Source organism: Myotis yumanensis, unplaced genomic scaffold (genome assembly GCF_028538775.1).
Source record: "Myotis yumanensis isolate MYYU_CA2020_CCGP unplaced genomic scaffold, mMyoYum1.0.hap1 SCAF_6, whole genome shotgun sequence".
In the NCBI taxonomy this organism is placed as follows: Eukaryota; Metazoa; Chordata; class Mammalia; order Chiroptera; family Vespertilionidae; genus Myotis; species Myotis yumanensis.
This window is the reverse complement of record NW_027223757.1, coordinates 66,068,520-66,080,809: the sequence shown is the minus strand read 5'-3', so window position 1 is coordinate 66,080,809 and position 12,290 is coordinate 66,068,520. Positions and strand designations below refer to the sequence as shown.

The 12,290-nt window shown below is 38.2% G+C and overlaps 1 protein-coding gene across 1 annotated transcript in view; it reads right to left on the bottom strand.

Moving 5' to 3' along the window:
- Positions 1 to 6,932: 6,932 nt before the first annotated feature.
- Positions 6,933 to 12,290, bottom strand: part of LMBRD1 (LMBR1 domain containing 1) — a 76,044-nt gene continuing 70,686 nt past the window's right edge. The window contains exons 15-16 of the mRNA XM_070418311.1: positions 7,623 to 7,714; positions 6,933 to 7,486 (exon numbers count right to left, since the gene is read on the bottom strand). Coding sequence (XP_070274412.1) covers positions 7,370 to 7,486; positions 7,623 to 7,714 — 209 coding nt within the window. The 3' untranslated portion in view covers positions 6,933 to 7,369. The remainder of the gene's footprint in view (positions 7,487 to 7,622; positions 7,715 to 12,290) is intronic.

Here is a 12,290-nt window from a genome sequence, read left to right as displayed (position 1 = left end):
ACTGTCTAAGACCATTGTAGACTCACTAAACAGAAACCTGTTTCTTGCTTAGATAATTTATTGCCTGTAATTGGGTTAACATTTGCTTATCTTGTCTTAATCCTTCCCTAAGCTTAAGAACATATCACTCTTAGCTTCAGTGCATTCTGTAATACTTCTTTATAAAATTTGTTACATTATAATTTATTATTATTATTTTAAATATATATTTTTATTGATTTCAGAGAAGAAGGGAGAGGGAGAGAGAGATAGCAACATCAAAGATGAGAGAGAATCATTGATTGGCTGCCTCCTGCATGCCCCCATTGGGGATAGAGCCTGCAACCTAGGCATGTGCCCTTGACCAGGAATTGAATCTGGGACCCTTTAGTCCACAGGCCAACACTCTATCCACTGAGCCAAACCTGCTAGGGCTACAATTTATTATTTTTAATTTATTTGCCCCATGGTTTCTAAACTTGAGAGTAGGCACCTTTTGTTTTTTCATTTATGTGTCTCCAGTTCATAGCAATTTCTGGTTCATACTAGGTGCTCAAATATTGGTTCAAGGTAATGCATCACTAAATCCCTCCATTGGAGAAGGCTTTTCAGACTTATAGTTCTGTCAGCATTTGAGTTATTGCATACATTGGGAATAAACTGAAATATCCTTACATTACTCTTTTACTGGGCAGACTTGTCTTCTCATATTAATTAAGAGTTTGTGTGTGTGTATACATATTTACACAAACAAGCCCATGTTCTTTAAAAAGCTTCAGGTAAATACAGCAGAAAGTGGAACTGGAACTGATAAGGACATCAGATATTATCAGACTTGATAGAACTTTTCACTAAGTATTAAATTAAGGTCCAAAACAGTTTCTGGCACATGATAACCACCAGTTGGATAGTCATTGGATGAACTTGGTACAAGTAAAGCAATAATTTATTAGATATATTTTTGATCTAAATAGAAATACCCCAGCTCTTAATGGGGAAATGAGGCAGCTCTAAGTGCCCCCTAATCTCTCCAAGTTTTAACTTTGTTATCTGCTCATCTACTATCAAAAATGTACTTCTTCTGCCCTGGCTCGGTAGCTCAGTTGATTAGAGCATGGTCCCAATATGCCAAGGTTATGGGTTTGATCCCTGGTTAGGGAGTCAACCAATGAGTGCATAAATGGGTGATAGAGCAGATCAATGTTTCTCTCTCCCTCTCTCTCCAATCCTATATAATAAAAGCCTAATATGCTAAGTGTCTGACAGTTCATTTGACCATTTGACCAGTTGCTATAACACACACTGACCACTAGGGGGCAGATGCTTTGACCGGTAGGTTAGCTTGCTGCTGGGGTCCAGCCGATTAGGACTGGGCAAGATGAGCCGGACATGACCTGGAGCCCTCCCACAGTCCATCCCTGGCTGGCCAACCTCTTGCGGTCCCTCCCCTGCCAGCTCAGGACTGTGCAAGATAGCTCTAATAGGGACTGGGTGAGATGGGCCGAACACGCCCTCAACAAATCCATGCATCAGGCCGGTTTTGGCCGGATTCCTTCAGGCCAGGCCAAGGGACTCCACCAGTGCATGAATCCATGCACCAGGCCTTGAGTAAATAAATAAAAGGTTTTAAAAATGTACTTTTTCGCCCTGACTAGTTTGGCTCAGTGGATAGAGCGTCGGCCTGCAGACTGAAGGGTCCCAGGTTCGATTCTGGTCAAGGGCATGTACCTTGGTTGCGGGCACATCCCCAAAAGGGGGTGTGCAGGAGGCAGCTGATTGATATTTCTCTCTCATTGATGTTTCTAACTCTCTCTCCCTCTCCCTTCCTCTCTGTAAAAAATCAATAAAATATACTTTTTAAAAAAATGTACTTTTTCTACAGACAACAGAAGACATTGCTTTACACACATATTTGCTAGAGCTCAATCTAGGTTTGGTACCATCCACCAGCTTCAATGCAGAATGTTATCCCTAAGTTATGACTTAATATTTATTGGCTTTGTTCTGAAAAGGAAGTTTTCACATTCCCTGTGAAGTTAGAAAAGTGGATACTTAATCAAGCATCAGCAAATGACTAAAATGTTTCTCCCAATTACTCATCTCACATCAATTCCATGCTCATCTACTAAGAGAGGATGTGTTGTTGTTTGGATGTAAGCATTCCAGTTACTGGAATATTTTCTATGGTAACTCCAACTTGATAAAGTGATTTTTTATGTATTCATGATATCAGGTACATATAATCTTAGTAAATATCGATAAGGTTCAATTACTGCCAAGGGCCACTCAGCTACAAATTCCTAAACCAAGTTCTGAAAGGACAGGGACTGCCTTCTTCGAACCTAGATCAGTATCTGCGATCTACTGCCTGGAATATGTAGGAGCCCCCAATGTTTGCTGAGTAGAATGAATAAACGATGCACACACAAAGCTAATTCACTTTGAGACTTCTCCGAAGCCAACCTGACTTTCCCTGGAGACCCCAGATTCTGTCTCCGTGCATATGCCTTCCTATTAAATTTTAGCAAAGACATTTGTTCATTGTTAACATTCTTTTCATAAGAATTCACAATGTAACTTCCTTCTGTATTTTAATGCCAGAAAAAAACACTTGAGTGCTTCCTTTTATCAAATGTAAAAACTTCATGATCCCTCAGTCTCCTTTTTGTCTCGGCTGCCAGGAAATTCAGACATATTTACATATAATTGCAATTATTTCATCTTCTGATAAAATTTCCCCTTTAAATGATACCCTGATCTTTGTATCTTTAATACCTGTTACATTCTAATATATTGCTATTTCTAAGTGTATCCATTTTAAATATATACTCATTTCTTGTAATTTTGTTTGCTTGACAGATTCCCCGTGGTTCCCCCCTTACCCCATCTCCCAACACGGTTCTATTACTATTTTTGATACAGCGTTACCTTTTACTTCATAAATTTAATATATTTTTAAATACATTTTATTGATTTTTTACAGAGAGGGAGAGGGATAGAGTTAGAAACATCGATGAGAGAGAAACATCGATCAGCTGCCTCCTGCACACCTCCTACTGGGGATGTGCCCGCAACCAAGGTACATGCCCTTGACCGGAATCGAACCTGGGACCCTTGCGTCCGCAGGCCGACGCTCTATCTACTGAGCCAAACCAGTGAGGGCTACTTCATAACTTTAATATGCTCATACCTTTTACTTTGCTTTCTCTACCAGAGACAGTATCTCTTGACTTCTCTCTTCACGACTCCCCTCACCTATCCCACATAAAGGGAGGCTATTAATACCCTTTTCCCTGTCTTCCACCCACTCCAATCATCCAATTTGTATCAACTGTCTTTACATTGTCAAGGCTGATACTTGCATTCAGTGCTATAATCAATGTGTACTGTGTCCTATGGATTAATTCTAAGATAGTGTATTTACTGTAACTGTGTATGTACCATTAGCTGAAGAACTCAGCAGTACACCCTGAAGACGTTCTTTTCTTGCACTGCTTTTTGTTTTCCTGCAGCTCCTGCTTTGCTTATCCTTTTTTTTTTTCCAATGCAATATGCATCTGCATTGTCTTTGGTATAGTGGCACTATGACAGAAGTCAGTTCTAGGATCCTCATTTTGCCAGTAGCTTGTTGCATAGCTAAAGAAATTAATCACTGTTTGAAGTTTGCATAGAACATGAGGGTCTTGACCTTTTGAAAAGCCATCACTATGAACAATCTCTAAATTAGACATTTTAGAGGACTTCAAAGGAAATATGTTCTTCATTAGTGGAAGTCACAACACTTAAATCAGCTCCATGAAAATAAAACGTTAAAGCCATTCATTATGACCATGAAGGAAAAAACAAACAAAACTTGGTTAGAATAAAAACAAACTTCTTGATAGACAGAAAATGAATGTTTAAATCTAAGTAGAAAAGATATATTTTATAAACACAAGAGGCAAAATGAAAGCCTAAGAGTTTGGTCTGACAAAAACAATCATTCCTAGAAGTAATGAAACGTACATGTAGTGTTCAAGACAAATATGGTAATACTTCTACACTTCTAGCTAGCAAAATAAATCTTGAAACAGGCTAAGTACACATTCCTTTTCATCTAAATGCAGTTTATATAGGCTTAGACCATGTAACCAGGCTTAAAGCATCTAACTAACAACTTCCCCTCTCCACTGCGGGCCTTCCATGTACAAGGAGATATACTAGGCACCAGGGATGAGGGTGAAGAAACAGATGTGTTCAAGGACTTGCAGGCATGAAAGGAGGCAGAAAAGAAACCAATAAATCACAACACTGTACAGGTGCCAAATGAGTAGGATAGAGCACCTAACTTTGCCTGGGAGACTTAGGGGCACAGTATCTGAGGAGATAATGTTAAGGTTGTGATCTGAAGAAAAAAGGTTTTCTTAGGAGACAAAAGGAAGGGCAGAGTATGACAGGCAGAAGGAACAGTCCAACAGGGTGGGGCTGTGAGAAATCAGAGCCATTTGGATAATGATGAGACATTTGTTAGTTTGGCTCATGTAAGGAGTGTGAAGATGGCAGAGAAGGCTGGATAGTCAGGTAAGAAACACACCAAAAAGACCTTATACATGATGTGATGGCTTACAGATTTCATTCTGAAGTAACTGAAAGCTTGTCACAGCAGAGGAACGAAATACTCTGATTTGGATTTTCATCACTGAGGAAAGAGTGAAAGGACTTGGGACAAGACACAAGGTCCAGTGAGGGAGTTTAAGAACCAGTGTGTATTAGTCTGCTTGAGCTGCCATAACAAAACACAACAGACTGATGGCTTAAACAACAGACATTTATTTCCTCACAGCTCTGGAGGCCAGCAGTCCATGATCCATTTGCCGGCAGGGTCGGATTTTCCAGAGGGCTTTCTCCTTCACTTGTTGAGGTCCATCTTCTCACTGTGTCCTCAACATGGTCTTTTCTCCATGTACACACATCACTGATGTCTCTTCTTCTTCATATAAAGGCATCAGGCATATTGGATTAGGTCTCCGCTGAATGGCCTTATTTTACCTTAATTACCTTTTTAAAAGCCCTATTTCCAAGTGTAGTCATAGTCTCAGGTGCTGGGGGTTATGGCTTCAACATAAGAATTCTGGGGGGGCCGAAACCGGTTTGGCTCAGTGGATAGAGCGTTGGCCTGCGGACTGAAGGGTCCCGGGTTCGATTCTGGTCAAGGGCATGTACCTGGGTTGCAGGCACATCCCCAGTGGAAGATGTGTAGGAGGCAGCTGGTCAATGTTTCTCTCTCATCGATGTTTCTGACTATCTCTCTCCCTTCCTCTCTGTAAAAAATCAATAAAATATATTAAAAAAAAAAAGAATTCTGGGGGACGCAATTCAGTTTATAACACAATGAGTGGCACTAAAAATGGAGAAGAGGGGACAAATGGAAGGATGGTTAAGAAGTAGAAATCGACATGACTTGGTTGGTTGATGAGTCAAGCATACACAGCACATAAGAAGGTCTCCTTGATTTTTGGTTTAGGTAAGCAGGTATGTGCTGATACCCTGTGTCAAAAAAAAAAAAAGACTACAGGCGGCTTGGTATGCTCAGAAAAGTGAAACGTTCAACTTTCAACATGTTGCAATTGAAATAGCAATTTCTAGTTAATAGGGAAAATAAGTTTGGAGCTTATAAAGAATAATATAGATGGAAACCAAGGGTATATGTGATTGTCCAGAAAGAAAATGTAAAATAAGAGCAGCAGGGAATGTAATCTTGAATAACATTAAAGGGTACATAAAGAAGCCAGACCTGAAGGCTGTGAAGGTGTACCTAGAGCAGCCGTGGGCAAACTACGACCCGTTTGAAATGAATAAAACTAAAAAAAAAAAAGAAAAGACCGTACCCTTTTATGTAATGATGTTTACTTTGAATTTATATTAGTTCACACAAACACTCCATCCATGCTTTTGTTCCGGCCCTCCGGTCCAGTTTAAGAACCCATTGTGGCCCTCGAGTCAAAAAGTTTGCCCACCCCTGATCTAGAGAGACAAAGAGGGACCCGGAGAGTATTATGCCAAGCTAAATAAGCCAGTCAGAGAAAGACAAGTATCCCATGATCTCACTTAAATATGGAATCTAATGAGCATAAGAAACTGATGGACAAAACAGATCCAGAGACATAGAAGCATGGAACAGACTGTAAAATCTTAGAGGGAAGGCGGAGGGTGAGTGGGTGGGAAGGAGCCATCAAAGAACTTGTATGCATATAGGCATAACCCAAGGATACAGACAATAGGGTGGTGAAGGCCTGGGGCAGAGGGGGGAGGGTGTAGGCTATGTGTGCAGGCTATAAGGGGTCCATGGGGAAAGAAAAAGAGACATATATAATACTTTCAACAATAAAAATTCAAAATAAAAAAAGAATTGGAACAGAGCAATGTGCCAGAAAAATTAAGGGAGAGAATTAAGTGGGAGATGGTTGTTAATTCCTAGTTATTTTTTCAGAAATGCAATGGTATTTTATTTCAAGCATCATATGTGCTTTTCATGAATCCTAATTTGCTGAAGTTAGTAAACTCAGCTATCATTTATGATTTCTCACTATCTAGAATGTATTCAAAATACTTTATTGATATTATAAAGCTTTCCTTATGTCTTTTGCAAATTCTAAATCTTTAGGATAAAAAAAGCCAAATTATGATGCCGTATCTTAAACTAATCAGTAGGTGGATTATTTTTAGGATCAATTATTCTTGCCAATACTCCTGTTTATGTTGAAATACAAATTTTGAGGGTAGCTACCTACAACAATGTATAGGCCTTAAATACTGTAGATGTGATAATAAGATATATAATGAATATCTGAACAATAACAATATAACACACCTTGGAATGCCATGGTCTTAGAGCATCAAGTAGCTTGAAATCTGTACATAAAATCTATTTGAATGGCACTGGTGATTTAATGTGGAAAACATGAAACAAGATGCATAGGGGAATAACATTTATTTATTGGCTATATTATGAATACTATTTTCAGACAATCAGATATGGACACTTTAAAATTTCACATTGCTTTAGAGATCCAAAGGCACAGACACAGTGATTTATCATGTTTTTAAAAAGTGACAAAAGAGGATATTAATTCTGGATGATTTTTAATCAATTTAACACTATTATACACTAGAGAAAAAAATTCCACAAACATACCCTCACAAAGCCGGTAGTTTTATATTTACATAGTGTTATTATAGCAATTTTAAATGTTAATCTATGATACAATGTTACTTCAGAAAACATAAAAAATATAGTTTTTTAAATAGCCATGCTCCCTTTTTTTATGAAAGATATTCAGTTTATCCTAACACTTCAAAAATGCATGAGATATTGCAGTCAGCTTTATAAAATCTTTAAGACAGAAGGCTGTCAGATGGAATAGGCAGAGGGTTCATCATCACTTATGTCTGAATCATCTTCATCAACTCCTTCAATCACTGATTTCTTCCCTTTACAACAGGATACAATTAATCCAATTAAGAATACCTGTAAATTTCAATGAACTATGTTATTTCTCAAATCTAAAGTCATTCAGAAAATAATAAATTTAAAATCCAATGGCACTACTGTGATACAAACGGACCATTAAGGGTCAAATCATCCCTGGGATCCCCATACTTACCCCAAGGAAGACCCAGTTACCGAAATAGTACACAGCACTGAAGAACCAGAACTTGTGAAGGAACAGATATGTCCGGGTGACAGTGCACTGATCTGTAAGAGCAAACAAAAATTACTGTGAGATAATTTCTCTCTTGATGTGGACTATTAATACTATATTTTAAAAGTTAGTAAACAAAACTAATGACCAAAGTCAGAAAGTCAATAAATATTTAGGGACGGGACTGAACTCTACATCTGTCTCTAAAATTCAGTTTCAATTCCCTACTATAACTTAAATTACCAACTAATATGATGTATTTTTAAAAATGAATGCCACCAATTTAATCCTGGCTATTAAGTATTAAAAACATTATATTGGCTAGTTCAATTTATTTGAAATATAAAAAGCATTTTAACCAGGAGTGTTAGACACGTTCTAAAACAAGACAGATAAAGTTTTCCTGATGAACATTTAAAAAATGAACAAAGTAATCAGATGTGATTAGTATTATGCTACACTTTTCTAAGAATCCAATTATCAGGAGAGACCATAACTTGAGAAGTTCTTTCAGCTGTTTTTTTTTTCTTTTTTTCTAAGAATGCTATTGAAAAGATGGCTGCTGCTTCAAAAAAAATACAAAAAATCATTTTATACTGATATGCTTACTATTTGAACTTCAGATACCATTATAGCTTGAATTAAAAATAAATCATATACTTTTCTCTTTCCCAAAAAAAATATACCTCTTAAGGGGAAAGTGGCAGACTGGTTATTTGCTGTTTGTGTCAGATGCCATAGTGGTTTTACCCAAATACATTATTTCTACTAGGTTAACAAGTCCTCTATATATCTTGACATATACCTAGTAAATGATGTCTAAGAAAATACTTATTAAAACCATTCAGAAAGTCTGGGTGACACAATATAATGTAACTGATTGAAAATTATATATGCTGCAGTTAATATAGAATACCAACCTCACAAATTTCAGAAGGCCTTTATTCATTACAGAAGAAAATCCTAACTTACAAGGCAAGTTCTTTTTACACAAACGGTTATAATTTCCACATATTTTTATTCAAAATGGACAGTGGCAAAAAAATTCTACATGCAATTAGGAGACCAATATCACATCCTATTGCTGATTAAGAAAATGCACTATTGATTTTTAATTTTATGAACTCTCTTCTTAGCTTCAATAAATAAGTGCTGTTTTTTTCTTAAAACTGTACTGGGAATTTTATAGTCCAGTTTATTACACAAAGGATCTAATAATACACTTTTATTTTTTGGTTTTCATTTGGTTTTCTGAAACGTAGCATTTAGGTTATATTTCATCAAAACATAGGACCCGTTATGTAAAGCTTTAGATGTTAAGTAAATATTTAGATAATCTAACTCTTATCTATTCTAACTCCTTCCACTGTGCTTCAACATTTACTTCTATTACTCAGTACCAAACTGTACAGAGCAGTCTCTTTTTCTGGCAGGAAAACATGCAGTTAATAGAGAAGCAATCTCTTCCTTTCATAAGCAAGGACCGCAGATCTACTGATCCCCCAAGAGCCTCCTTCGTATTCTTTGCTCCTTCTCAACAGAGAAGTCTAGGATGAATATTCAAAGCCTCCTAAGGAAAACCAGAAAGACTTCATGCAGCAGTGGGTGGCCAGTTTCCTTTTTCTCCCATAGTTACTAGCACCCGAGATTATAGCTTTACACCCGAGATATAGCTTTACACCCTAAGATATAGCTTTATACTGCAGTTCAGTCCAGCAGAGGAGATTCCTAGCTGGACATTCAGGAGTCACTTACCTGCTCCCGTAACATTCTATTCTCACCTCCAGTACAGAACTCTTTTCATAGTAACATGTCACTTCAACTTACCACTTTTTCAATTAGATAAGCCTAAGTATTCGAAAGAACCTGTCAGAATACCTAGCATTCATATATAATGATTATTAAAGTAACCCAAATTTTTAAAAAAGGTTATTTTATTTTAAAATCATATTACTAAATAATACATTTTTTAATTCTTTTGTCTAAAATCTAACAAGATTCCAAGGGTATCAAAACAAGATACTTGAATATGTTCTGAAAATGGAAGTATAAAATGTCCAGCATGGTGACGGAAGAGGCCAGACTGGTCTCTAACACACTTGGTGTCAAACATCATTTGGCCACTTCTCTGCCATGAATGGGCAAATCTAAACTGCTGATGCTGTGCTTGTTAAATGGGGGTATGGCCATATTTCCTTGCAGTCATTCTAAAGACCAAACGAGGTACACTTGTCCTTTGGTAAACACGAAGGATTGGTTCCAGGATCCCCATGGGATGCTTAAGCCACTTATATAAAACTAGAGGCCCAGTGCACATAATTCATGCACTCAGTGTGTGTGTGGGGTTGGGGGGGGAGGGTGGCCCTCAGCCCGGCCTCTGCCCTCTCACATTCCGGGAGCCCTAGGGGGATGTCCAATTGCCACGGAGGTGGGAGAGGCTCCCGCCACCACTCCTGTGCTTGCCAGCTATGAGCCTGGCTTCTGGCTGAGCAGTGCTCCCCCTGTGGGAGCACACTGAGCACCAGGGGGCAGCTCCTACGTTGAGCGCCTGCCCCCTGGTGGTCAGTGCCAGTTGTTCTGCTGTTTGGTCGATTTGCATATTAGCCTTTTAGTATATAGGATGGCATAGTATCTGCATGTAGCCTAGATTTGCACACAGGCTACAGCAGGGTATCTACACATCATGCCATTCACATGGACTCAGCAGAGTGCTCAGTGTGTGACAAGTTCAAGTTTTGATTTTCAGAACTATCTGGGAATTTTTTTTCAGATATTTTTGATCTGCAGATGGTTGAATCCATGGATACGAAACCACAAATAAGGAAGGCTGCCTATATATCAAAATCCCCATGCAAAGTGACAGTTAATATTTTTTTTTCCTTTCAAGGTATAACTGAACACATGATAAAAAAACACAGTTCTCAAGAGCTGCTCAAATGGTACCAAGAAAAACAACTAATCTTAATATTTTACAAGTATATGTCCAACAGAAGTACAAAAAAAAATTGCTTAGATACCAGTATCATATCTATTCTGTACATGTTCATTATCTTTCTTTCTTTATAGTCAAAACAGATACAAAAGGATTTGGTGAAATTCAAATGTATATAATTTAGTAACAGACTAACTGCTAAATAGTTATATGCTTTTAAATAAAAATAACCATTGTGAATGTTTCAAAAACAAAGACAGGCTGGGCTTATCCAAAAATGCCTGTTCACAATTATTTTAAAATCAAGGTAAGTATTTTCCATTGTTTAAGTATTACATAAGCTCTGCTATCTATCTATCTATCTATCTATCTATCTATCTATCTATCTAAAAGCCTAAGTGACTGTTTGACCAGTAGCTATGATGCACACGGACCACCAGGGGGCAGACATTGAATGCACAGGCATGGAAACATGGGACAGACTGATGAATTTCAGAGGGAAGGGGGTGGGGGAGGGCAGGAAGAGATTAACCAAAGATCTTATATGCATACTAGATGCCTGGTGCACAGATTCTGGCCTGTGGGGATTGGGCCCAAACCGGCAGTTTGACATCCCCTGAGGGGTCCCGGATTTTGAGAGGGCGCAGGCCAGGCCGAGGGACCCCACCGGTGCACGAATCCATGCACTGGGCCTCTAGTACGAGTATAAACTTGTTTGAAAAATGTCCTTCAGCTTTCTCAACATACTCTAAACTTTAAAAACGAAGTTTTATTACTGATTTCCATACTTAAAGATATTTTTGGAGTCAGAACTTAACTGAATTAGAAATTCAGGGCTAGAACAGGGATTACAAGACAGTGACTGAGCTGGCAGAAGCAAGTAAAATCAAATCACTTTTCCAGAGGTCTAATAAACCACTCAGTGACATTTTAAATTGGGTTATATCCACCAATTATTTTGCCCACCACAAAAACAAATCTTAAACATTTTTTCTATCACATCGTTTTTCTGTTACTTGTTTACCATTTTTAAAGGTTGGAGATTTGATATACTCCTTCTAAAATAAGATTAAAAGGTGAAATCATTGTTAGCGTTCTGCTTTGTTGTTGAAAAAGATGACCCTAGACCACAAATCTATACACACAATGTGTACCTAACAGCTCTTTATAGTTATCTTTATATGTACATACTAGAGGCCCTGTGCCCTCTTGCAATCCGGGACCCCTCAGGGGATGTTGGACTGCCGGTTTCTGCCCGATCCCCGCAGGCCAGGCCGAGGGACCCCACTGGTGAATGGGCACTGGGCCTCTAGTATGCATATAATTGGTTAATCTCTTTCCGCCCTACCCCACCCCCTTCCCTCTGAGATTCATCAGTCTATTCCATGTTTCCATGCCTGTGCATTGAGCATCTGCCCCTTGGTGGTCAGTGTGCATCATAGCTACCAGTTGAACGGTCGGATGGTTGCTTAGGCATATATATATATATATATATATATATATATATATATATAATTTGTATTTATATTTAGTGGCATATGTACATAGAAGAATTTGGTTAATAAGTCCTATACACATATTTTATATTCCAGTGATGATTCCACACTGAATAAATGGGGGGGGGGTTCCCCTTCTTTCCATCAGCCATCTTCCAGCTGCTCACCTAAATGATACATATCTAGTTCTATAGATGTCTT